Consider the following 27,293-nt stretch of genomic DNA (forward strand, 5'->3'; position numbering starts at 1 on the left):
CATTACCCGTCTGTTGCGCTACCCGTTTGTTGCAGTGTTCGTTTGTTTCAATTCGCGACCGTTGCAGTATCCGTTTGTTTCAATTCTCGTCTGTTTAAATACCTGTCTGCTGCAGTACTCGTCTGTTGAAGTACTCGTCTGTTGCAGTACCCGTCTATTGCAGTACCCTTCTGTTTCAGTACCCGTATGTTGCAGAACCCGTCTGTTGCAGTACCAGTCTGTTGAAGTACGTTTCTGTTGCTGTACTCGTCTGTTGCAGTACCCGTCTCCTGCAGTACCCGATTGTTGCAGTACTTGTCTGGTACAGAACCTGTCAGTTGAAGAACCTTTCTGTTGCAGTACAGGTCTGTTGCAGTACAGTTCTGTTGTAGTATTTGTCTGTTGCAGTACATATCTGTTACATTACCTGTCTGTTGAAGTAACTGTTTGTTGAAGTAACCGTCTTTTGCAGTACCCTTCTGTTGCAGTACACTTCTGTTGCAGTACTCGTCTGTTGCAGTAATTTTCTGCTGAAGTACTCGTTCAAGTACTAGTCTCTTGCAGTACTCCTCGGTTGAAATGCCTGCCTGCTGCAGTACTCGTCTGTTGTAGTACCCGTCTGTAGCGGTATTCGTCTGTTGAAGTGACCGACTGTTGCAGTACCTGTCTATTGCAGTTCCAGTCTGTTGAAGTAACCGTCTGTTGCAATACTTGTCTGTTGCAATACTCGTCTGTTGCAGTATTCGTTTGTTCAAGTACTCTTTTGTTGCAGTATTCGTCTCTTGCAGTACTCGTCTGTTGAAGTACCCGTCTGTTGCAATACTCGGCTGTTGCAGTACCTCTCTGTTTCATTACACGTCTGTTGCACTACCCGTTTGTTTCAATTCTCGTCTGTTTAAATACCTGTCTGCTGCAGTACTCGTCTGTTGAAGTACTCGTCTGTTGCAGTACCCGTCTGTTGCAGTACTCGTCTGTTGCAGTACCCGTCTTTTGCAGTACCCGTCTGTTGCAGTACGTTTCTGTTGCTGTTCTCGTCTGTTGCAGTACCCGTCTGCTGCATTATCTGGTTGTTGTAGTACTTGTCTGTTACATAATCTGTCAGTTGAAGAACCTTTCTGTTGCAGTACAGGTCTGTTGCAGAACACTTCTGTTGCAGTACTCGTCTGTTGCAATACTCTTCTGCTGCAGTTTTCGTTTGTTGCAGTACCTGTCTTTTGCAGAAGCCGTCTGTTGCAGTACCCGTGTGTTGCAGTACTCGTTTGTTGCAGTACCCGTCTGTTACAATTCTCGTCATTTGCAGTACCCGTCTGTTGCAGTACCCTTCTGTTTCAGCACCCGTATGTTGCAGAACCCGTCTGTTGCAGTACCATTCTGTTTCAGCACGTTTCTGTTGCTGTACTCGTCTGTTGCAGTACCCGTTTCCTGCAGTACCCGATTGTTGCAGTACTTGTCTGGTACAGAACCTGTCAGTTGAAGAACCTTTCTGTTGCAGTACAGGTCTGTTGCAGTACAGTTCTGTTGCAGTATTTGTCTGTTGCAGTACATATCTGTTACATTACCTGTCTGTTGAAGTTACTGTTTGTTGAAGTACCTGTCTTTTGCAGTGTCCGTGTGTTGCAGTACTCGTTTGTTGCAGTTCCCGTCTGTTGCAATTCTCGTCTGTTGCAGTACCCTTCTGTAGCAGTACCTGTCTTTTGCATTACCCGTCTGTTGCAGTACCCTTCTGTTGCAGTACCCGTATGTTGCAGTACCCGTCTGCTGCAGTACTCGTCTGTTGAAGTTCCGTTCTGTTGCAGTTCCCGTCAATTGCAGTACTCGTCTGTTCAAGTACTAGTCTCTTGCAGTACTCCTCGGTTGAAATACCTGTCTGCTGTAGTACTCTTCTGTTGTAGTACTCGTCTCTTGCGGTATTCGTCTGTTGAAGTAACCGACTGATGCTGTACTCGTCTGTTGCAGTACGCGACTGTTGCAGTAGACGACTGTTGCAGAACCCGTCTATTGCAATACCGCTCTGTTGCAGTACCTGTCTTTTACAGTTTCCGTCTGTTGCAGCACCCTATTGTTGCAGTACCCATATGTTGCAGTACCCGTCTGTTGCAGTACTCGTCTGCTGAAGTTCCTATCTGTTGCAGTACCCGTCAATTGCAGTACTCGTCTGTTCAAGTACTAGTCTCGTGCAATACTCCTCTGTTGCAGTACGCGTCTGTTGAAGTACCTCTCTGTTGCAATTCTCGTCTGTTGCAGTATTCGTCTGTTACAATACTACTCTGTTGCACTACCACTCTGTTGCAGTACCCATCTGTTGAAGTACCCGTCTGTTGCAGTACCCTTCTGTTTCAGTACTTGTTTGTTGCAGTACCCGTCTGTTGCAATACTCGTCTTTTTCTGTACCTGTCTGTTGCAGTACCCTTCTGTTATAATACTACTCTGTTGCAGTACCACTCTGTTGCATTACCCGTCTGTTGAAGACCCCGTTTGTTGCAGTACCCTTCTGTTTCAGTACTCGTTTGTTTCAGTACCAGTCTGTTGCAATACTCGTCTTCTCCTGTACCGGACTATTGCAGTACCCATCTGTTGCAGTTCCCCGTCTGTTGCAATACTACTCAATTACAGTACCACTCTGTCGCCTACCCGTCTGTTGAAGTACCCGTCTGTTGCAATACTCGTCTGTTACAGTACTCGTCTGTTGAAGAACCCGTCTGTTGCAATACTCGTCTGTTGCAGTACCTGTCTGTTGCATTACCCGTCTGTTGCAGTACCTGTTTGTTGCAGTATCCGTCTGTTGCAGTTATCGTCTGTTGAAGTACCCGTCGGTTTTCGTACTCGTCTGATGCAGTACCCGTTTGTTGCAGTACCCGTCTGTTGCAGAACCCGTCTGTTGCAGTATCCGCCTGTTGCAGTACACGTCTGTTGAAGTACCCGTTTGTTTTCGTTCTCGTCTGTTGCAATACCTGTCAGTTGCAGTATTCGTCTGTTGCAGTACCTGTCTGTTGCAGCACCAGTATGTTGCAGTACTCGTATTTTGAAGAACCAGTCTGTTGCAGTATCCTTCTGTTGAAGTACAAGTCTCTTGCAGTACTCGTTGGTTGCCGAACCTGTCTGTTGAAGTACGCTTCTGGTGCAGTATTCGTTTGATGCAGTACCCATCTTTTGCAATACTCGTCTGTTGCAGTACCCGTCTGTTGCAGTACCCTTCTGTTGCAGTACTCTTTTGTTGCAGTACCCGTCTATTGCAATACTCGTCTGTTACAGTACCCGTCTGGTGCAGTACCTGTCTTTTTTAGTACCTGTTTGATGCAGTACTCGTCTGTCGCAGAACCCGTATGTTGCAGTACCCATCTGTTGCAGTACTTGTCTGTTGAAGTACCCGTCTGTTTTTGAACTCGTTTGTTGCAGTATCTATCTGTTTTCGTACTCGTCAGTTGCAGTATCCGTCTGTTGCAATACCTGTCTGTTTCAGTACCCGTCTGCTGCAAAACTAGTCTGTTTATCTTCCACCCTGTTTCAGTACTCGTCTGTTGCAGTAACTGTCTGTAGCATAACCCGTCTAATGCCGTATTTGTTTGTTGCAGTAACTGTCTGTTGCAGCACCAGTATGTTGCAGTAATCAAATGTTGAAGAACACGTATGTTGCAGTACCCTTCTGTTGAAGTACTCGTCTGTTGCAGCACTCGTTTGTTGCAGTACCCGTCTGTTGTAATACCCGTCTGTTGCAGTTCCCGTCTGTTGCAGTTCTCCTCTGTTGCAGTGCCCGTCTGTGGCATTACCCGTCTGTTGCAGTACGTTTCTGTTGCTTTACTCGTCAGTTGCAGTACCCATCTGTTGCAGTACCTGATTGTTGTAGTACCCGTCTGTGACAGAACTCTGTAGCAGAATCGTTCTGTTGCAGTATCTGTCTGTTACAGTACCTATCTGTTGCATTACCTGTCTGTTGAAGTAACTGTTTGTTGAAGTACCTGTCTGTTGCAGTACTCGTCTGCTGCAGTACTCGTTTGTTGCATTACCTGTCTTTTGCAGTACCCGTCTGTTGCAGTACTCGTCTGTTACTGTCCCTATATGTTGCTATACTCGTCTGTTGCAGTACCCGTCTGTTGCAGTACCTGTCTTTTTCAGTACCCGTCTGTTGCAGTACTCGTCTGTTGCAGTGCCCGTATGTTGCAGTATCGAATGTTGAAGAACCCGTCTGTTGCAGTACCCTTCTGTTGAAGTACTCGTCTGTTGCAGCACTCGTTTGTTGCAGTACCCGTCTGTTGAAAACCCCGTTTGTTGCAGTACTCGTCTGTTGAATTACCCGTCAGTTGCAGTACTCGTCTGCTCAAGACCCGGCTGTTGCAGTACTCGTCTGTTGAAATACCTGTCTGCTGCAGTACTCTTCTGTTGTAGTACTCGTCTGTTGCAGTACCCGTCTGCTGCAGTACTCGTGTGTTTCGGTGCCCGTCTGTTGCAGTACCCGTCTGTTGCAGTACGTTTCTGTTGCTGTAATCGTCTGTTGCAGTATCTGCATGTTGCAGTATCTGATTATTGCAGTAACTGTCTGTTGCAGTACCCTTCTCTTGCAGTACACTTCTGTTGCAGTACTCGTTTGTTGCAGTACCTGTCTTTTACAGTACCCGTCTTTTGCAGTATCCGTCTGTTGCAGTACCCGTATGATGCAGAACCCGTCTGTTGCAATTCCCGTATGGTGCAGTATTCGTTTCTTGCAGTACTCGTCTGTTGCAAAACTCGTCTGTTGCAGAACCCGTCTGTTACAGTACCTGCATTTTGCAGTACTCTTCTGTTGCAGTACCTGCCTGTTCCAGTACCCGTATGATGCAGTACCTGTCTGTTGCAGTACTCGTCTGTTGAAAAACCTGTCTGTTAAAGCACCCGTCTATTGTAGTACTAGTCTGTTGAAGTACTAGTCTCTTGCAGTAATCCTCTGGGGAAATACCTGTCTGCTGTATTACTCGTCTGTTGTAGTACCCGACTGTTGCAGAACCCGTCTGTTGCAGAACCCGTCTGTTGCAATACTCGTCTGTAGCAATACCGTCTGTTGATATACTCGTCTGTTGCAGTACCCGTCTGTTGCAATACTCCTCTTTTGCAGTACCTGTCTATTGCAGTACCCGTCTGTTAAAGTAATCGTCTGTTGCAATACTTGTCTGTTGCAATACTCGTCTGTTGCAGTATTCGTTTGTTGAAGTACCCTTCTGTTGCAGTATTCGTCTGTTGCAGTACTCGTCTGTTGAAGTACCCGTTTGTTGCAATACTCGGCTGTTGCAGTACCTGTCTGTTTCATTACCCGTCTGTTGCACTACCCGTTTGTTGCAGTGTTCGTTTGTTTCAATTCGCGACCGTTGCAGTATCCGTTTGTTTCAATTCTCGTCTGTTTAAATACCTGTCTGCTGCAGTACTCGTCTGTTGAAGTACTCGTCTGTTGCAGTACCCGTCTATTGCAGTACCCTTCTGTTTCAGTATCCGTATGTTGCAGAACCCGTCTGTTGCAGTACCAGTCTGTTGAAGTACGTTTCTGTTGTTGTACTCGTCTGTTGCAGTACCCGTCTCCTGCAGTACCCGATTGTTGCAGTACTTGTCTGGTACAGAAACTGTCAGTTGAAGAACCTTTCTGTTGCAGTACAGGTCTGTTGCAGTACAGTTCTGTTGTAGTAATTGTCTGTTGCAGTACATATCTGTTACATTACCTGTCTGTTGAAGTAACTGTTTGTTGAAGTAACCGTCTTTTGCAGTACCCTTCTGTTGCAGTACACTTCTGTTGCAGTACTCGTCTGTTGCAGTAATTTTCTGCTGAAGTACTCGTTCAAGTACTAGTCTCTTGCAGTACTCCTCGGTTGAAATGCCTGCCTGCTGCAGTACTCGTCTGTTGTAGTACCCGTCTGTAGCGGTATTCGTCTGTTGAAGTGACCGACTGTTGCAGTACCTGTCTATTGCAGTTCCAGTCTGTTGAAGTAACCGTCTGTTGCAATACTTGTCTGTTGCAATACTCGTCTGTTGCAGTATTCGTTTGTTGAAGTACCCTTTTGTTGCAGTATTCGTCTCTTGCAGTACTCGTCTGTTGAAGTACCCGTCTGTTGCAATACTCGGCTGTTGCAGTACCTCTCTGTTTCATTACACGTCTGTTGCACTACCCGTTTGTTTCAATTCTCGTCTGTTTAAATACCTGTCTGCTGCAGTACTCGTCTGTTGAAGTACTCGTCTGTTGCAGTACCCGTCTGTTGCAGTACTCGTCTGTTGCAGTACCCGTCTTTTGCAGTACCCGTCTGTTGCAGTACGTTTCTGTTGCTGTTCTCGTCTGTTGCAGTACCCGTCTGCTGCATTATCTGGTTGTTGTAGTACTTGTCTGTTACATAATCTGTCAGTTGAAGAACCTTTCTGTTGCAGTACAGGTCTGTTGCAGAACACTTCTGTTGCAGTACTCGTCTGTTGCAATACTCTTCTGCTGCAGTTTTCGTTTGTTGCAGTACCTGTCTTTTGCAGAAGCCGTCTGTTGCAGTACCCGTGTGTTGCAGTACTCGTTTGTTGCAGTACCCGTCTGTTACAATTCTCGTCATTTGCAGTACCCGTCTGTTGCAGTACCCTTCTGTTTCAGCACCCGTATGTTGCAGAACCCGTCTGTTGCAGTACCATTCTGTTTCAGCACGTTTCTGTTGCTGTACTCGTCTGTTGCAGTACCCGTTTCCTGCAGTACCCGATTGTTGCAGTACTTGTCTGGTACAGAACCTGTCAGTTGAAGAACCTTTCTGTTGCAGTACAGGTCTGTTGCAGTACAGTTCTGTTGCAGTATTTGTCTGTTGCAGTACATATCTGTTACATTACCTGTCTGTTGAAGTTACTGTTTGTTGAAGTACCTGTCTTTTGCAGTGTCCGTGTGTTGCAGTACTCGTTTGTTGCAGTTCCCGTCTGTTGCAATTCTCGTCTGTTGCAGTACCCTTCTGTAGCAGTACCTGTCTTTTGCATTACCCGTCTGTTGCAGTACCCTTCTGTTGCAGTACCCGTATGTTGCAGTACCCGTCTGCTGCAGTACTCGTCTGTTGAAGTTCCGTTCTGTTGCAGTTCCCGTCAATTGCAGTACTCGTCTGTTCAAGTACTAGTCTCTTGCAGTACTCCTCGGTTGAAATACCTGTCTGCTGTAGTACTCTTCTGTTGTAGTACTCGTCTCTTGCGGTATTCGTCTGTTGAAGTAACCGACTGATGCTGTACTCGTCTGTTGCAGTACGCGACTGTTGCAGTAGACGACTGTTGCAGAACCCGTCTATTGCAATACCCCTCTGTTGCAGTACCTGTCTTTTACAGTTTCCGTCTGTTGCAGCACCCTATTGTTGCAGTACCCATATGTTGCAGTACCCGTCTGTTGCAGTACTCGTCTGCTGAAGTTCCTATCTGTTGCAGTACCCGTCAATTGCAGTACTCGTCTGTTCAAGTACTAGTCTCGTGCAATACTCCTCTGTTGCAGTACGCGTCTGTTGAAGTACCTCTCTGTTGCAATTCTCGTCTGTTGCAGTATTCGTCTGTTACAATACTACTCTGTTGCACTACCACTCTGTTGCAGTACCCATCTGTTGAAGTACCCGTCTGTTGCAGTACCCTTCTGTTTCAGTACTTGTTTGTTGCAGTACCCGTCTGTTGCAATACTCGTCTTTTTCTGTACCTGTCTGTTGCAGTACCCTTCTGTTATAATACTACTCTGTTGCAGTACCACTCTGTTGCATTACCCGTCTGTTGAAGACCCCGTTTGTTGCAGTACCCTTCTGTTTCAGTACTCGTTTGTTTCAGTACCAGTCTGTTGCAATACTCGTCTTCTCCTGTACCGGACTATTGCAGTACCCATCTGTTGCAGTTCCCCGTCTGTTGCAATACTACTCAATTACAGTACCACTCTGTCGCCTACCCGTCTGTTGAAGTACCCGTCTGTTGCAATACTCGTCTGTTACAGTACTCGTCTGTTGAAGAACCCGTCTGTTGCAATACTCGTCTGTTGCAGTACCTGTCTGTTGCATTACCCGTCTGTTGCAGTACCTGTTTGTTGCAGTATCCGTCTGTTGCAGTTATCGTCTGTTGAAGTACCCGTCGGTTTTCGTACTCGTCTGAAGCAGTACCCGTTTGTTGCAGTACCCGTCTGTTGCAGAACCCGTCTGTTGCAGTATCCGCCTATTGCAGTACACGTCTGTTGAAGTACCCGTTTGTTTTCGTTCTCGTCTGTTGCAATACCTGTTAGTTGCAGTATTCGTCTGTTGCAGTACACGTCTGGTGCAGTACCCGTCTGTTGAAGTACTTGTCTGTTGAAGTACCTGTCTGTTGCAGTACCCGTCTGTTGAAGTATTCGTCTGTTGAAGTACCCGTCTGTTGCAGTTCTCGTCTGTTGCAGTAACTGTCTGGAGCATAACCCGTCTGTTGCAGTATTTGTTTGTTGCAGTACCTGTCTGTTGCAGCACCAGTATGTTGCAGTACTCGTATTTTGAAGAACCAGTCTGTTGCAGTATCCTTCTGTTGAAGTACAAGTCTCTTGCAGTACTCGTTGGTTGCCGAACCTGTCTGTTGAAGTACGCTTCTGGTGCAGTATTCGTTTGATGCAGTACCCGTCTTTTGCAATACTCGTCTGTTGCAGTACCCGTATGTTGCAGTACCCTTCTGTTGCAGTACTCTTTTGTTGCAGTACCCGTCTATTGCAATACTCGTCTGTTACAGTACCCGTCTGGTGCAGTACCTGTCTTTTTTAGTACCTGTTTGATGCAGTACTCGTCTGTCGCAGAACCCGTATGTTGCAGTACCCATCTGTTGCAGTACTTGTCTGTTGAAGTACCCGTCTGTTTTTGAACTCGTTTGTTGCAGTATCTATCTGTTTTCGTACTCGTCAGTTGCAGTATCCGTCTGTTGCAATACCTGTCTGTTTCAGTACCCGTCTGCTGCAAAACTAGTCTGTTTATCTTCCACCCTGTTTCAGTACTCGTCTGTTGCAGTAACTGTCTGTAGCATAACCCGTCTAATGCCGTATTTGTTTGTTGCAGTAACTGTCTGTTGCAGCACCAGTATGTTGCAGTAATCAAATGTTGAAGAACACGTATGTTGCAGTACCCTTCTGTTGAAGTACTCGTCTGTTGCAGCACTCGTTTGTTGCAGTACCCGTCTGTTGTAATACCCGTCTGTTGCAGTTCCCGTCTGTTGCAGTTCTCCTCTGTTGCAGTGCCCGTCTGTGGCATTACCCGTCTGTTGCAGTACGTTTCTGTTGCTTTACTCGTCAGTTGCAGTACCCGTCTGTTGCAGTACCTGATTGTTGTAGTACCCGTCTGTGACAGAACTCTGTTGCAGAATCGTTCTGTTGAAGTACCTGTCTGTTGCAGTACTCGTCTGCTGCAGTACTCATTTGTTGCATTACCTGTCTTTTGCAGTACCCGTCTGTTGCAGTACTCGTCTGTTACTGTCCCTATATGTTGATATACTCGTCTGTTGCAGTACCCGTCTGTTGCAGTACCTGTCTTTTTCAGTACCCGTCTGTTGCAGTACTCGTCTGTTGCAGTGCCCGTATGTTGCAGTATCGAATGTTGAAGAACCCGTCTGTTGCAGTACCCTTCTGTTGAAGTACTCGTCTGTTGCAGCACTCGTTTGTCGCAGTACCCGTCTGTTGAAAACCCCGTTTGTTGCAGTACTCGTCTGTTGAAGTACTCGTCTGTTGCAATACTCGTCTGTTGAAGTACCAGTCTCTTTCCATACTAGTCTGTAGCAGTACCCTTCTTTTTTCGTATGCGTCTGTTGCAGCACCCGTCTGTTGCAGTACTCGTCTGCTGCAGTACTTGTCTGTTGAAGTAACCGTCTGTTGCAGTACTCGTCTGTTGCAGTACCTGTCTGTTGCAGTACCAGTCTGTTGCAATACTTGTTTGTTGAAGTTCCCGTCTGTTGAAGTCTCCGTCTGAGGCATAACCCGTCTGTTGCAGTACCCGTCTGTTCAAGTAACCGTTTGTTGCAGAAACCCGTCTGTTGTAGTACCTATCTGACGCATTACCCGTATGCTGTAGTACCCGTCTGTTGCAGTACTCGTATGTTGCAAAATCCGTCTGTTGCAGTATACGACTGTTGAAGTACCTGTCTGTTGCAGTGCTCGTTTGTTGCAGTACCCGTCTGTTGCATTACGCGTTTGATACAGTGCCTCTTTGTTGCATTACCCGTCTGTTACAGTACTCGTATGTTGCAAAATCCGTCTGTTGCAGTACACGACTGTTGCTGTAATCGTCTGTTGCAGTACTCATCTATTGCAGTACCCGTCTGATGCATTACCCATCTGTTACATTACGCGTTTGATGCAGTACCCTTCTTTTGCAGTACTCGTCTGTTGCATTACCCGCATGTTGCAGTACACGTCTTTTGCAGTAGCTGTTTGTTGCAGTACCCCTTCTGTTGCAGTTCCCGTATGTTGTAGTACCTGTCTGCTACATTACGCGTTTCATGCCGTACCCGTCTGTTGCAGTACTCGTCTGTTGCAGTGCCTGTCTGTTGCATTACACGTATGTTGCAATACCTGTCTGTTGCAGTAATCGTATATTGCAGTACCCGTCTGTTACAATACCCATATGTTGCATGAACCGTTTGTTGCAGTACCTGTCTGTTGCAGTACCCGTATGTTTCAGTACCCGTCTGTTGCAGAACTCGTATGTTGCAGTACCTGTCTGTTTTCGTACTTGTCTGTTGCAGTACTCGTGTGTTGCAGTACAGGTCTGTTGCAGTACTTGTCTCTTGAAGTAACCGTAAGTTGCAGTACTCGTTTGTTGCAGTACCTGTCTGTTGCAGTACCCGTCTGTTGCAGCACTCGTTTGTTGCAGTACCCGTCTGTTGAAGTACCCTTTTGTTGCAGTTCTCGTTTGTTGCAAAACCCGTCTGTAGCATTACTCGACTGATGCAGTACCCGTCTTTTGCAGTTCCCTTAAGTTGCAGTACTCGTATGTTGTGTTATCCGTCTGTTACAGTACTTCTCTGTTGAAGTCTCCGTCTGTGGCATAACACGTCTGTTGCAGTACCCGTCTGTTCAGGTAACCGTTTGTTGCAGAAACCCGTCTGTTGCAGTACCTGTCTGACGCAGTAACCGTATGATACAGTACCCTTCTGTTGCAGTACTCGTATGTTGCAAAATCCGTCAGTTGCAGTACACTACTGTTGAAGTACCTGTCTGTTGCAGTGCTCGTCTGTTGCAGTACCCGTCTGTTGCATTACGCGTTTTATACAGTACCTCTTTGTTGCAGTACCCGTCTGTTACAGTTCTCGTATGCTGCAAAATCCGTCTGTTGCAGTACACGACTGTTGCTGTAATCGTCTGTTGCAGTACTCATCTATTGCAGTACCCGTCTGTTTCATTACCCATCTGTTACATTACGCGTTTCGTGCAGTACTCGTCTTTTACAATACTCGTCTGTTGCAGTACCCGCATGTTGCAGTACACGTCTTTTGCAGTACCTGTTTGTTGCAGTACCCCTTCTGTTGCAGTTCCTTTATGTTGCAGTACCTGTATGTTGCAGTACCTGTCTCTTGCATTGCGTGTTTCATGCAGTACCCGTTTGTTGCAGTACTCGTCTGTTGCAGTGCCTGTCTGTTGCATTACTCGTATATTGCGATACCTGTCTGTTGCAGTAATCGTATATTGCAGTACCCGTCTGTTGCAATACCCATATGTTGCATGAACCGTTTGTTGCAGTACCTGTCTGTTGCAGTACCCGCATGTTTCAGTACCCGTCTGTTGCAGAACTCGTATGTTGCAGTACCTGTCTGTTTTCGTACTCGTCAGTTGCAGTACTCGTGTGTTGCAGTACAGGTCTGTTGCAGTACTTGTCTCTTGAAGTAACCGTATGTTGCAGTACTCGTCTGTTGCAGTACCTGTCTGTTGCAGTACCCGTCTGTTGCAATACTCGTCTGCTGAAGTACCCGTCTGTTGCAGTACTCGTCTGTTTCAGTAACTGTCTATAACATAAACCGTCTGTTGCAGTATTTGTTTGTTGCCGTACCTGTCTGTTAGAGCACCAGAATGTTGCAGTACTCGAATGCTGAAGAAGCCGTCTGATGCAATACCCTTCTGTTGAAGTACGCGTCTGTTGCAGTACTCGTTTGTTGCAGTTCCCGTCTGTTGAATTACCCGTCTGTTGAAGTACCCGTTGGTTGCATTTCCCTTCTGTTGAAGTACCCTTCTGTTACAGTACTCATTTGTTGAAGTACCCGTCTGTTTTCGTATTCGTCTGTTGCAGTACCCGTCTGTTGCAGTACCCTTCTGTTGCAGTACTCTTTTGTTGCAGTTCCCTTTAGTTGCAGTACTCTTTTGTTGCAGTACCCATCTATTGCAATACTCGGCTGTTGCAGTAGCCGTCTGTTGCAGTACCTGACTTTTTCATTACCCGTCTGTTGCAGAGCTCATCTATTGCAGTACCCGTATGTTGCAGTATCCATCTGTTGCAGTACTCGTCTGTTGCATTCCACGTCTTTTGCAGTACTCGTCTGTTGCAGTACCTGTCTGTTTTCGTGCTCGTCTGTAACAGTACCCGTCTGTTGTAGAACCTGTCTGTTGCAGTATTCGTCTGTTGCAGAACTCGTTCGTTGCAGTACGTGTCTGGTGCAGTAACCGTCTCTTGCAATACTCGTCTGTTAAAGTTTTCGTCTTTTGCAGTACTCGTCTGTTTCAGTAATTGTCTGTAGCATAACCCGTCTGTTGCAGTATTTGTTTGTTGCAGTACCTGTCTGTTGCAGCACCAATATGTTGCAAGACTCGTATGTTGGAGTACCCGTCTGTTGAATTACGCGTCTGTTGCAGCACTCGTTTGTTGCAGTACCCGTCTGTTGAAGTACCCTTTTGTTGCAGTTCTTGTTTGTTGCAAAACCCGTCTGTAGCAATACTCGTCTGATGCAGTACTCGTCTTTTGCAATACCCGTCTTTTTGCCCTTTACTTGCAGTACTCGTATGTTGCGTTATCCGTCTGTTATAGTACTTGTCTGTTGAAGTGTCCGTCTGTGGCATAACCCGTCTGTTGCAGTACCTGTCTGTTCAAGTAACCGTTTGTTGCAGAAACCCGTCTGTTGCAGTACCTGTCTGACGCAGTACCCGTATGCTGCAGTACCCCTCTGTTGCAGTACTCGTATGTTGCAAAATCCGTCAGTTGAAGTACACGACTGTTGAAGTACACGACTGTTGAAGTACCTGTCTGTTGCAGTGCTCGTCTGTTGCAGTACCCGTCTTTTGCATGACGCGTTTGATACAGTACCCCTTTGTTGCAGTACCCGTCTGTTACACTACTAGTATGTTGCAAAATCCGTCTGTTGCAGTACACGACTGTTGCTGTAATCGTCTGTTGCAGTGCTCATCTATTGCAGTACCCGTCTGTTGCATTACCCAGCTGTTACATTACGCGTTTGATGCAGTACACGTCTTTTGCAGTACCTGTTTGTTGCAGTACCCCTTCTGTTGCAGTTCCGTATGTTGTAGTACCTGTCTGCTGCATTTCGCGTTTCATGCCGTACCCGTCTGTTCCAGTACTCGTCAGTTGCAGTGCCTGTCTGTTGCATTACTCGTATGTTGCAATACCTGTCTGTTGCAGCAATCGTATATTGCAGTACCCGTCTGTTACAATACCCATATGTTGCATGAACCGTTTGTTGCAGTACCTGTCTGTTGCAGTACCCGTATGTTTCAGTACCCGTCTGTTGCAGAACTCGTATGTTGCAGTACCTGTCTGTTTTCGTACTTGTTTGTTGCAGTACTCGTGTGTTGCAGTACAGGTCTGTTGCAGTACTTGTCTCTTGAAGTAACCGTAAGATGCAGTACTCGTCTGTTGCAGTACCTGTCTGTTGCAGTACCCGTCTGTTGCAATACTCGTCTGCTGAAGTACCCGTCTGTTGCAGTACTCGTCTGTTTCAGTAACTGTCTATAACATAAACCGTCTGTTGCAGTATTTGTTTGTTGCAGTACCTGTCTGTTGCAGCACCAGTATGTTGCAGTACTCGTATGTTGAAGAACCAGTCTGTTGCAGTATCCTTCTGTTGAAGTACAAGTCTCTTGCAGTACTCGTTGGTTGCCGAACCCGCCAGTTGAAGTACGCTTCTGGTGCAGTACCCGTCTTTTGCAATTCTCGTCTATTGCAGTACCGTCTGTTGCAGTACCCTTCTGTTGCAGTACACTTTTGTTGACGTACCCGTCTATTGCAATACTCATCTGTTACAGTACCCGTCTGGTGCAGTACCTGTCTTTTTTTAGTACCCGTTTGCTGCAGTACTCGTCTGTCGCAGAACCCGTATATTGCAGTACCCATCTGTTGCAGTACTTGTCTGTTGAAGTACCCGTCTGTTTTGGAACTCGTTTGTTGCAGTATCTATCTGTTTTCGTACTCGTCTGTTGCAGTATCCGTCTGTTGCAGTACCTGTCTGTTTCGGTACCCGTCTGCTGCAAAACTAGTCTGTTTATCTTCCCGTCTGTTTCAGTACTCGTCTGTTCCAGTAACTGTCTTTAGCATAACCCGTCTAATGCAGTATTTGTTTGTTGCAGTAACTTCTGTTGCAGCACCAGTATGTTGCAGTACCCTTCTGTTGAAGTAATCGTCTGTTGCAGCACTCGTTTGTTGCAGTACCCGTCTGTTGAAATACCCGTTTGTTGCAGTACTCGTCTGTTGAAGTACCCGTCGGTTGCAGTACTTGTCAGCTGAAATGCCTGTCAGCTGCAGTACTCGTCTGTTGTAATACCCGTCTGTTGCAGAACCCGTCTATTGCAGTTCTCCTCTGTTGCAGTGCCCGTCTGTGGCATTACCCGTCCGTTGCAGTACGTTTCTGTTGCTGTACTCGTCAGTTGCAGTACCCGTCTGTTGCAGTACCTGATTGTTGCAGTACCCGTCTGTGACAGAACTTGTCAGTTGAAGAACCTTTCTGTTGCAGTACAGGTCTGTTGCAGAATCGTTCTGTTTCAGTATCTGTCTGTTACAGTACCTATCTGTTGCATTACCTGTCTGTTGAAGTAACTGTTTGTTGAAGTACCAGTCTGTTGCAGTACTCGTCTGCTGCAGTACTCGTTTGTTGCATTACCTGTCTTTTGCAGTACCAGTCTGTTGCAGTACCCGTCTGTTGCAGCACTCGTCTGTTACTGTCCCTATATGTTGCTATACTCGTCTTTTGCAGTAGCCGTCTGTTGCAGTACGTGTCTTTTTCAGTAGCCGTCTGTTGCAGTACCTGTCTTTTTCAGTACCCGTCTGTTGCAGTACTCGTCTGTTGCAGTGCCCGTATGTTGCAGTACTCGTTTGTTGCAGTACCCGTCTGTTGAAAACCCCGTTTGTTGCAGTACTCGTCTGTTGAAGTACTCGTCTGTTGCAGTACTCGTCTTTTGAAGTACCCGTCTCTTTCCATACTCGTCTGTTGCAGTACCCTTCTTTTTTCGTATTCGTCTGTTGCAGCACCCGTCTGTTGCAGTACTCGTCTGTTGCAGTACCCGTCTTTTGCAGTACCCGTCTGTTGCAGTACGTTTCTGTTGCTGTTCTCGTCTGTTGCAGTACCCGTCTGCTGCATTATCTGGTTGTTGTAGTACTTGTCTGTTACATAATCTGTCAGTTGAAGAACCTTTCTGTTGCAGTACAGGTCTGTTGCAGAACACTTCTGTTGCAGTACTCGTCTGTTGCAATACTCTTCTGCTGCAGTTTTCGTTTGTTGCAGTACCTGTCTTTTGCAGAAGCCGTCTGTTGCAGTACCCGTGTGTTGCAGTACTCGTTTGTTGCAGTACCCGTCTGTTACAATTCTCGTCATTTGCAGTACCCGTCTGTTGCAGTACCCTTCTGTTTCAGCACCCGTATGTTGCAGAACCCGTCTGTTGCAGTACCATTCTGTTTCAGCACGTTTCTGTTGCTGTACTCGTCTGTTGCAGTACCCGTTTCCTGCAGTACCCGATTGTTGCAGTACTTGTCTGGTACAGAACCTGTCAGTTGAAGAACCTTTCTGTTGCAGTACAGGTCTGTTGCAGTACAGTTCTGTTGCAGTATTTGTCTGTTGCAGTACATATCTGTTACATTACCTGTCTGTTGAAGTTACTGTTTGTTGAAGTACCTGTCTTTTGCAGTGTCCGTGTGTTGCAGTACTCGTTTGTTGCAGTTCCCGTCTGTTGCAATTCTCGTCTGTTGCAGTACCCTTCTGTAGCAGTACCTGTCTTTTGCATTACCCGTCTGTTGCAGTACCCTTCTGTTGCAGTACCCGTATGTTGCAGTACCCGTCTGCTGCAGTACTCGTCTGTTGAAGTTCCGTTCTGTTGCAGTTCCCGTCAATTGCAGTACTCGTCTGTTCAAGTACTAGTCTCTTGCAGTACTCCTCGGTTGAAATACCTGTCTGCTGTAGTACTCTTCTGTTGTAGTACTCGTCTCTTGCGGTATTCGTCTGTTGAAGTAACCGACTGATGCTGTACTCGTCTGTTGCAGTACGCGACTGTTGCAGTAGACGACTGTTGCAGAACCCGTCTATTGCAATACCCCTCTGTTGCAGTACCTGTCTTTTACAGTTTCCGTCTGTTGCAGCACCCTATTGTTGCAGTACCCATATGTTGCAGTACCCGTCTGTTGCAGTACTCGTCTGCTGAAGTTCCTATCTGTTGCAGTACCCGTCAATTGCAGTACTCGTCTGTTCAAGTACTAGTCTCGTGCAATACTCCTCTGTTGCAGTACGCGTCTGTTGAAGTACCTCTCTGTTGCAATTCTCGTCTGTTGCAGTATTCGTCTGTTACAATACTACTCTGTTGCACTACCACTCTGTTGCAGTACCCATCTGTTGAAGTACCCGTCTGTTGCAGTACCCTTCTGTTTCAGTACTTGTTTGTTGCAGTACCCGTCTGTTGCAATACTCGTCTTTTTCTGTACCTGTCTGTTGCAGTACCCTTCTGTTATAATACTACTCTGTTGCAGTACCACTCTGTTGCATTACCCGTCTGTTGAAGACCCCGTTTGTTGCAGTACCCTTCTGTTTCAGTACTCGTTTGTTTCAGTACCAGTCTGTTGCAATACTCGTCTTCTCCTGTACCGGACTATTGCAGTACCCATCTGTTGCAGTTCCCCGTCTGTTGCAATACTACTCAATTACAGTACCACTCTGTCGCCTACCCGTCTGTTGAAGTACCCGTCTGTTGCAATACTCGTCTGTTACAGTACTCGTCTGTTGAAGAACCCGTCTGTTGCAATACTCGTCTGTTGCAGTACCTGTCTGTTGCATTACCCGTCTGTTGCAGTACCTGTTTGTTGCAGTATCCGTCTGTTGCAGTTATCGTCTGTTGAAGTACCCGTCGGTTTTCGTACTCGTCTGAAGCAGTACCCGTTTGTTGCAGTACCCGTCTGTTGCAGAACCCGTCTGTTGCAGTATCCGCCTATTGCAGTACACGTCTGTTGAAGTACCCGTTTGTTTTCGTTCTCGTCTGTTGCAATACCTGTTAGTTGCAGTATTCGTCTGTTGCAGTACACGTCTGGTGCAGTACCCGTCTGTTGAAGTACTTGTCTGTTGAAGTACCTGTCTGTTGCAGTACCCGTCTGTTGAAGTATTCGTCTGTTGAAGTACCCGTCTGTTGCAGTTCTCGTCTGTTGCAGTAACTGTCTGGAGCATAACCCGTCTGTTGCAGTATTTGTTTGTTGCAGTACCTGTCTGTTGCAGCACCAGTATGTTGCAGTACTCGTATTTTGAAGAACCAGTCTGTTGCAGTATCCTTCTGTTGAAGTACAAGTCTCTTGCAGTACTCGTTGGTTGCCGAACCTGTCTGTTGAAGTACGCTTCTGGTGCAGTATTCGTTTGATGCAGTACCCGTCTTTTGCAATACTCGTCTGTTGCAGTACCCGTATGTTGCAGTACCCTTCTGTTGCAGTACTCTTTTGTTGCAGTACCCGTCTATTGCAATACTCGTCTGTTACAGTACCCGTCTGGTGCAGTACCTGTCTTTTTTAGTACCTGTTTGATGCAGTACTCGTCTGTCGCAGAACCCGTATGTTGCAGTACCCATCTGTTGCAGTACTTGTCTGTTGAAGTACCCGTCTGTTTTTGAACTCGTTTGTTGCAGTATCTATCTGTTTTCGTACTCGTCAGTTGCAGTATCCGTCTGTTGCAATACCTGTCTGTTTCAGTACCCGTCTGCTGCAAAACTAGTCTGTTTATCTTCCACCCTGTTTCAGTACTCGTCTGTTGCAGTAACTGTCTGTAGCATAACCCGTCTAATGCCGTATTTGTTTGTTGCAGTAACTGTCTGTTGCAGCACCAGTATGTTGCAGTAATCAAATGTTGAAGAACACGTATGTTGCAGTACCCTTCTGTTGAAGTACTCGTCTGTTGCAGCACTCGTTTGTTGCAGTACCCGTCTGTTGTAATACCCGTCTGTTGCAGTTCCCGTCTGTTGCAGTTCTCCTCTGTTGCAGTGCCCGTCTGTGGCATTACCCGTCTGTTGCAGTACGTTTCTGTTGCTTTACTCGTCAGTTGCAGTACCCGTCTGTTGCAGTACCTGATTGTTGTAGTACCCGTCTGTGACAGAACTCTGTTGCAGAATCGTTCTGTTGAAGTACCTGTCTGTTGCAGTACTCGTCTGCTGCAGTACTCATTTGTTGCATTACCTGTCTTTTGCAGTACCCGTCTGTTGCAGTACTCGTCTGTTACTGTCCCTATATGTTGATATACTCGTCTGTTGCAGTACCCGTCTGTTGCAGTACCTGTCTTTTTCAGTACCCGTCTGTTGCAGTACTCGTCTGTTGCAGTGCCCGTATGTTGCAGTATCGAATGTTGAAGAACCCGTCTGTTGCAGTACCCTTCTGTTGAAGTACTCGTCTGTTGCAGCACTCGTTTGTCGCAGTACCCGTCTGTTGAAAACCCCGTTTGTTGCAGTACTCGTCTGTTGAAGTACTCGTCTGTTGCAATACTCGTCTGTTGAAGTACCAGTCTCTTTCCATACTAGTCTGTAGCAGTACCCTTCTTTTTTCGTATGCGTCTGTTGCAGCACCCGTCTGTTGCAGTACTCGTCTGCTGCAGTACTTGTCTGTTGAAGTAACCGTCTGTTGCAGTACTCGTCTGTTGCAGTACCTGTCTGTTGCAGTACCAGTCTGTTGCAATACTTGTTTGTTGAAGTTCCCGTCTGTTGAAGTCTCCGTCTGAGGCATAACCCGTCTGTTGCAGTACCCGTCTGTTCAAGTAACCGTTTGTTGCAGAAACCCGTCTGTTGTAGTACCTATCTGACGCATTACCCGTATGCTGTAGTACCCGTCTGTTGCAGTACTCGTATGTTGCAAAATCCGTCTGTTGCAGTATACGACTGTTGAAGTACCTGTCTGTTGCAGTGCTCGTTTGTTGCAGTACCCGTCTGTTGCATTACGCGTTTGATACAGTGCCTCTTTGTTGCATTACCCGTCTGTTACAGTACTCGTATGTTGCAAAATCCGTCTGTTGCAGTACACGACTGTTGCTGTAATCGTCTGTTGCAGTACTCATCTATTGCAGTACCCGTCTGATGCATTACCCATCTGTTACATTACGCGTTTGATGCAGTACCCTTCTTTTGCAGTACTCGTCTGTTGCATTACCCGCATGTTGCAGTACACGTCTTTTGCAGTAGCTGTTTGTTGCAGTACCCCTTCTGTTGCAGTTCCCGTATGTTGTAGTACCTGTCTGCTACATTACGCGTTTCATGCCGTACCCGTCTGTTGCAGTACTCGTCTGTTGCAGTGCCTGTCTGTTGCATTACACGTATGTTGCAATACCTGTCTGTTGCAGTAATCGTATATTGCAGTACCCGTCTGTTACAATACCCATATGTTGCATGAACCGTTTGTTGCAGTACCTGTCTGTTGCAGTACCCGTATGTTTCAGTACCCGTCTGTTGCAGAACTCGTATGTTGCAGTACCTGTCTGTTTTCGTACTTGTCTGTTGCAGTACTCGTGTGTTGCAGTACAGGTCTGTTGCAGTACTTGTCTCTTGAAGTAACCGTAAGTTGCAGTACTCGTTTGTTGCAGTACCTGTCTGTTGCAGTACCCGTCTGTTGCAGCACTCGTTTGTTGCAGTACCCGTCTGTTGAAGTACCCTTTTGTTGCAGTTCTCGTTTGTTGCAAAACCCGTCTGTAGCATTACTCGACTGATGCAGTACCCGTCTTTTGCAGTTCCCTTAAGTTGCAGTACTCGTATGTTGTGTTATCCGTCTGTTACAGTACTTCTCTGTTGAAGTCTCCGTCTGTGGCATAACACGTCTGTTGCAGTACCCGTCTGTTCAGGTAACCGTTTGTTGCAGAAACCCGTCTGTTGCAGTACCTGTCTGACGCAGTAACCGTATGATACAGTACCCTTCTGTTGCAGTACTCGTATGTTGCAAAATCCGTCAGTTGCAGTACACTACTGTTGAAGTACCTGTCTGTTGCAGTGCTCGTCTGTTGCAGTACCCGTCTGTTGCATTACGCGTTTTATACAGTACCTCTTTGTTGCAGTACCCGTCTGTTACAGTTCTCGTATGCTGCAAAATCCGTCTGTTGCAGTACACGACTGTTGCTGTAATCGTCTGTTGCAGTACTCATCTATTGCAGTACCCGTCTGTTTCATTACCCATCTGTTACATTACGCGTTTCGTGCAGTACTCGTCTTTTACAATACTCGTCTGTTGCAGTACCCGCATGTTGCAGTACACGTCTTTTGCAGTACCTGTTTGTTGCAGTACCCCTTCTGTTGCAGTTCCTTTATGTTGCAGTACCTGTATGTTGCAGTACCTGTCTCTTGCATTGCGTGTTTCATGCAGTACCCGTTTGTTGCAGTACTCGTCTGTTGCAGTGCCTGTCTGTTGCATTACTCGTATATTGCGATACCTGTCTGTTGCAGTAATCGTATATTGCAGTACCCGTCTGTTGCAATACCCATATGTTGCATGAACCGTTTGTTGCAGTACCTGTCTGTTGCAGTACCCGCATGTTTCAGTACCCGTCTGTTGCAGAACTCGTATGTTGCAGTACCTGTCTGTTTTCGTACTCGTCAGTTGCAGTACTCGTGTGTTGCAGTACAGGTCTGTTGCAGTACTTGTCTCTTGAAGTAACCGTAAGTTGCAGTACTCGTCTGTTGCAGTACCTGTCTGTTGCAGTACCCGTCTGTTGCAATACTCGTCTGCTGAAGTACCCGTCTGTTGCAGTACTCGTCTGTTTCAGTAACTGTCTATAACATAAACCGTCTGTTGCAGTATTTGTTTGTTGCCGTACCTGTCTGTTAGAGCACCAGAATGTTGCAGTACTCGAATGCTGAAGAAGCCGTCTGATGCAATACCCTTCTGTTGAAGTACGCGTCTGTTGCAGTACTCGTTTGTTGCAGTTCCCGTCTGTTGAATTACCCGTCTGTTGAAGTACCCGTTGGTTGCATTTCCCTTCTGTTGAAGTACCCTTCTGTTACAGTACTCATTTGTTGAAGTACCCGTCTGTTTTCGTATTCGTCTGTTGCAGTACCCGTCTGTTGCAGTACCCTTCTGTTGCAGTACTCTTTTGTTGCAGTTCCCTTTAGTTGCAGTACTCTTTTGTTGCAGTACCCATCTATTGCAATACTCGGCTGTTGCAGTAGCCGTCTGTTGCAGTACCTGACTTTTTCATTACCCGTCTGTTGCAGAGCTCATCTATTGCAGTACCCGTATGTTGCAGTATCCATCTGTTGCAGTACTCGTCTGTTGCATTCCACGTCTTTTGCAGTACTCGTCTGTTGCAGTACCTGTCTGTTTTCGTGCTCGTCTGTAACAGTACCCGTCTGTTGTAGAACCTGTCTGTTGCAGTATTCGTCTGTTGCAGAACTCGTTCGTTGCAGTACGTGTCTGGTGCAGTAACCGTCTCTTGCAATACTCGTCTGTTAAAGTTTTCGTCTTTTGCAGTACTCGTCTGTTTCAGTAATTGTCTGTAGCATAACCCGTCTGTTGCAGTATTTGTTTGTTGCAGTACCTGTCTGTTGCAGCACCAATATGTTGCAAGACTCGTATGTTGGAGTACCCGTCTGTTGAATTACGCGTCTGTTGCAGCACTCGTTTGTTGCAGTACCCGTCTGTTGAAGTACCCTTTTGTTGCAGTTCTTGTTTGTTGCAAAACCCGTCTGTAGCAATACTCGTCTGATGCAGTACTCGTCTTTTGCAATACCCGTCTTTTTGCCCTTTACTTGCAGTACTCGTATGTTGCGTTATCCGTCTGTTATAGTACTTGTCTGTTGAAGTGTCCGTCTGTGGCATAACCCGTCTGTTGCAGTACCTGTCTGTTCAAGTAACCGTTTGTTGCAGAAACCCGTCTGTTGCAGTACCTGTCTGACGCAGTACCCGTATGCTGCAGTACCCCTCTGTTGCAGTACTCGTATGTTGCAAAATCCGTCAGTTGAAGTACACGACTGTTGAAGTACACGACTGTTGAAGTACCTGTCTGTTGCAGTGCTCGTCTGTTGCAGTACCCGTCTTTTGCATGACGCGTTTGATACAGTACCCCTTTGTTGCAGTACCCGTCTGTTACACTACTAGTATGTTGCAAAATCCGTCTGTTGCAGTACACGACTGTTGCTGTAATCGTCTGTTGCAGTGCTCATCTATTGCAGTACCCGTCTGTTGCATTACCCAGCTGTTACATTACGCGTTTGATGCAGTACACGTCTTTTGCAGTACCTGTTTGTTGCAGTACCCCTTCTGTTGCAGTTCCGTATGTTGTAGTACCTGTCTGCTGCATTTCGCGTTTCATGCCGTACCCGTCTGTTCCAGTACTCGTCAGTTGCAGTGCCTGTCTGTTGCATTACTCGTATGTTGCAATACCTGTCTGTTGCAGCAATCGTATATTGCAGTACCCGTCTGTTACAATACCCATATGTTGCATGAACCGTTTGTTGCAGTACCTGTCTGTTGCAGTACCCGTATGTTTCAGTACCCGTCTGTTGCAGAACTCGTATGTTGCAGTACCTGTCTGTTTTCGTACTTGTTTGTTGCAGTACTCGTGTGTTGCAGTACAGGTCTGTTGCAGTACTTGTCTCTTGAAGTAACCGTAAGATGCAGTACTCGTCTGTTGCAGTACCTGTCTGTTGCAGTACCCGTCTGTTGCAATACTCGTCTGCTGAAGTACCCGTCTGTTGCAGTACTCGTCTGTTTCAGTAACTGTCTATAACATAAACCGTCTGTTGCAGTATTTGTTTGTTGCAGTACCTGTCTGTTGCAGCACCAGTATGTTGCAGTACTCGTATGTTGAAGAACCAGTCTGTTGCAGTATCCTTCTGTTGAAGTACAAGTCTCTTGCAGTACTCGTTGGTTGCCGAACCCGCCAGTTGAAGTACGCTTCTGGTGCAGTACCCGTCTTTTGCAATTCTCGTCTATTGCAGTACCGTCTGTTGCAGTACCCTTCTGTTGCAGTACACTTTTGTTGACGTACCCGTCTATTGCAATACTCATCTGTTACAGTACCCGTCTGGTGCAGTACCTGTCTTTTTTTAGTACCCGTTTGCTGCAGTACTCGTCTGTCGCAGAACCCGTATATTGCAGTACCCATCTGTTGCAGTACTTGTCTGTTGAAGTACCCGTCTGTTTTGGAACTCGTTTGTTGCAGTATCTATCTGTTTTCGTACTCGTCTGTTGCAGTATCCGTCTGTTGCAGTACCTGTCTGTTTCGGTACCCGTCTGCTGCAAAACTAGTCTGTTTATCTTCCCGTCTGTTTCAGTACTCGTCTGTTCCAGTAACTGTCTTTAGCATAACCCGTCTAATGCAGTATTTGTTTGTTGCAGTAACTTCTGTTGCAGCACCAGTATGTTGCAGTACCCTTCTGTTGAAGTAATCGTCTGTTGCAGCACTCGTTTGTTGCAGTACCCGTCTGTTGAAATACCCGTTTGTTGCAGTACTCGTCTGTTGAAGTACCCGTCGGTTGCAGTACTTGTCAGCTGAAATGCCTGTCAGCTGCAGTACTCGTCTGTTGTAATACCCGTCTGTTGCAGAACCCGTCTATTGCAGTTCTCCTCTGTTGCAGTGCCCGTCTGTGGCATTACCCGTCCGTTGCAGTACGTTTCTGTTGCTGTACTCGTCAGTTGCAGTACCCGTCTGTTGCAGTACCTGATTGTTGCAGTACCCGTCTGTGACAGAACTTGTCAGTTGAAGAACCTTTCTGTTGCAGTACAGGTCTGTTGCAGAATCGTTCTGTTTCAGTATCTGTCTGTTACAGTACCTATCTGTTGCATTACCTGTCTGTTGAAGTAACTGTTTGTTGAAGTACCAGTCTGTTGCAGTACTCGTCTGCTGCAGTACTCGTTTGTTGCATTACCTGTCTTTTGCAGTACCAGTCTGTTGCAGTACCCGTCTGTTGCAGCACTCGTCTGTTACTGTCCCTATATGTTGCTATACTCGTCTTTTGCAGTAGCCGTCTGTTGCAGTACGTGTCTTTTTCAGTAGCCGTCTGTTGCAGTACCTGTCTTTTTCAGTACCCGTCTGTTGCAGTACTCGTCTGTTGCAGTGCCCGTATGTTGCAGTACTCGTTTGTTGCAGTACCCGTCTGTTGAAAACCCCGTTTGTTGCAGTACTCGTCTGTTGAAGTACTCGTCTGTTGCAGTACTCGTCTTTTGAAGTACCCGTCTCTTTCCATACTCGTCTGTTGCAGTACCCTTCTTTTTTCGTATTCGTCTGTTGCAGCACCCGTCTGTTGCAGTACTCGTCTGTTGCAGTACTTGTCTGTTGAAGTAACCGTCTGTTGCAGTACTCGTCTGTTGCAGTACCAGTCTGTTGCAGTACCAGTCTGTTGCAATACTCGTTTGTTGAAGTTCCCGTCTGTTGCAGTAACTGTCTGTAACATAACACGTCTGTTGCAGTATTTGTTTGTTGTTGTAGTACCTGTCTGTTGCAGCACCCGTATATTGCATTACTCGTATGTTGCAGTACCCGTCTGTTGAATTACTTGTCTGTTGCAGAACTCGTTTGTTGCAGTACCCGTCTGTTGAAGTACCCTTCTGTTGCAGTACTCGTTTGTTGCAGAATCCGTCTGTTGCAATACTCGTCTGTTGCAGTACCCGTCTGTTGCAGTACCCTTCTGTTGAAGTACTCGTATGTTGCAGAACCCGTCTGTTGCAGTACCAGTCTGTTGAAGTACGTTTCTGTTGCTGTACTCGTCTGTTGCAGTACCCGTCTCCTGCAGTACCCGATTGTTGCAGTACTTGTCTGGTACAGAAACTGTCAGTTGAAGAACCTTTCTGTTGCAGTACAGGTCTGTTGCAGTACAGTTCTGTTGTAGTAATTGTCTGTTGCAGTACATATCTGTTACATTACCTGTCTGTTGAAGTAACTGTTTGTTGAAGTAACCGTCTTTTGCAGTACACTTCTGTTGCAGTACACTTCTGTTGCAGTACTCGTCTGTTGCAGTAATTTTCTGCTGAAGTACTCGTTCAAGTACTAGTCTCTTGCAGTACTCCTCGGTTGAAATGCCTGCCTGCTGCAGTACTCGTCTGTTGTAGTACCCGTCTGTAGCGGTATTCGTCTGTTGAAGTGACCGACTGTTGCAGTACCTGTCTATTGCAGTTCCAGTCTGTTGAAGTAACCGTCTGTTGCAATACTTGTCTGTTGCAATACTCGTCTGTTGCAGTATTCGTTTGTTGAAGTACCCTTTTGTTGCAGTATTCGTCTCTTGCAGTACTCGTCTGTTGAAGTACCCGTCTGTTGCAATACTCGGCTGTTGCAGTACTTCTCTGTTTCATTACACGTCTGTTGCACTACCCGTTTGTTTCAATTCTCGTCTGTTTAAATACCTGTCTGCTGCAGTACTCGTCTGTTGAAGTACTCGTCTGTTGCAGTACCCGTCTGTTGCAGTACTCGTCTGTTGCAGTACCCGTCTTTTGCAGTACCCGTCTGTTGCAGTACGTTTCTGTTGCTGTTCTCGTCTGTTGCAGTACCCGTCTGCTGCATTATCTGGTTGTTGTAGTACTTGTCTGTTACATAATCTGTCAGTTGAAGAACCTTTCTGTTGCAGTACAGGTCTGTTGCAGAACACTTCTGTTGCAGTACTCGTCTGTTGCAATACTCTTCTGCTGCAGTTTTCGTTTGTTGCAGTACCTGTCTTTTGCAGAAGCCGTCTGTTGCAGTACCCGTGTGTTGCAGTACTCGTTTGTTGCAGTACCCGTCTGTTACAATTCTCGTCATTTGCAGTACCCGTCTGTTGCAGTACCCTTCTGTTTCAGCACCCGTATGTTGCAGAACCCGTCTGTTGCAGTACCATTCTGTTTCAGCACGTTTCTGTTGCTGTACTCGTCTGTTGCAGTACCCGTTTCCTGCAGTACCCGATTGTTGCAGTACTTGTCTGGTACAGAACCTGTCAGTTGAAGAACCTTTCTGTTGCAGTACAGGTCTGTTGCAGTACAGTTCTGTTGCAGTATTTGTCTGTTGCAATACATATCTGTTACATTACCTGTCTGTTGAAGTTACTGTTTGTTGAAGTATCTGTCTTTTGCAGTGTCCGAGTGTTGCAGTACTCGTTTGTTGCAGTTCCCGTCTGTTGCAATTCTCGTCTGTTGCAGTACCCTTCTGTAGCAGTACCTGTCTTTTGCATTACCCGTCTGTTGCAGTACCCTTCTGTTGCAGTACCCGTATGTTGCAGTACCCGTCTGCTGCAGTACTCGTCTGTTGAAGTTCCGGTCTGTTGCAGTTCTCGTCAATTGCAGTACTCGTCTGTTCAAGTACTAGTCTCTTGCAGTACTCCTCGGTTGAAATACCTGTCTGCTGTAGTACTCGTCTGTTGTAGTACTCGTCTCTTGCGGTATTCGTCTGTTGAAGTAACCGACTGATGCTGTACTCGTCTGTTGCAGTACGCGACTGTTGCAGTAGACGACTGTTGCAGAACCCGTCTATTGCAATACCCCTCTGTTGCAGTTCCTGTCTTTTACAGTTTTCGTCTGTTGCAGCACCCTATTGTTGCAGTACCCATATGTTGCAGTACCCGTCTGTTGCAGTACTCGTCTGCTGAAGTTCCTATCTGTTGCAGTACCCGTCAATGGCAGTACTCGTCTGTTCAAGTACTAGTCTCGTGCAATACTCCTCTGTTGCAGTACGCGTCTGTTGAAGTACCTCTCTGTTGCAATTCTCGTCTGTTGCAGTATTCGTCTGTTACAATACTACTCTGTTGCACTACCACTCTGTTGCAGTACCCATCTGTTGAAGTACCCGTCTGTTGCAGTACCCTTCTGTTTCAGTACTTGTTTGTTGCAGTACCCGTCTGTTGCAATACTCGTCTTTTTCTGTACCTGTCTGTTGCAGTACCCTTCTGTTATAATACTACTCTGTTGCAGTACCACTCTGTTGCATTACCCGTCTGTTGAAGACCCCGTTTGTTGCAGTACCCTTCCGTTTCAGTACTCGTTTGTTTCAGT

At 46.4% G+C, this 27,293-nt stretch overlaps 1 protein-coding gene across 1 annotated transcript; it reads right to left on the minus strand.

Annotated features, from left to right (window-relative positions):
* Window positions 1-24,329: 24,329 nt before the first annotated feature.
* On the minus strand, window positions 24,330-24,800 carry LOC138367981 (uncharacterized). The gene has a single exon (XM_069330269.1). The coding sequence runs from the start codon at window positions 24,798-24,800 to the stop codon at window positions 24,330-24,332; it is 471 nt and encodes a 156-aa protein (XP_069186370.1).
* Window positions 24,801-27,293: the final 2,493 nt, after the last annotated feature.

This window comes from Procambarus clarkii, chromosome 24 (genome assembly GCF_040958095.1).
Source record: "Procambarus clarkii isolate CNS0578487 chromosome 24, FALCON_Pclarkii_2.0, whole genome shotgun sequence".
Lineage (NCBI taxonomy): Eukaryota > Metazoa > Arthropoda > Malacostraca > Decapoda > Cambaridae > Procambarus > Procambarus clarkii.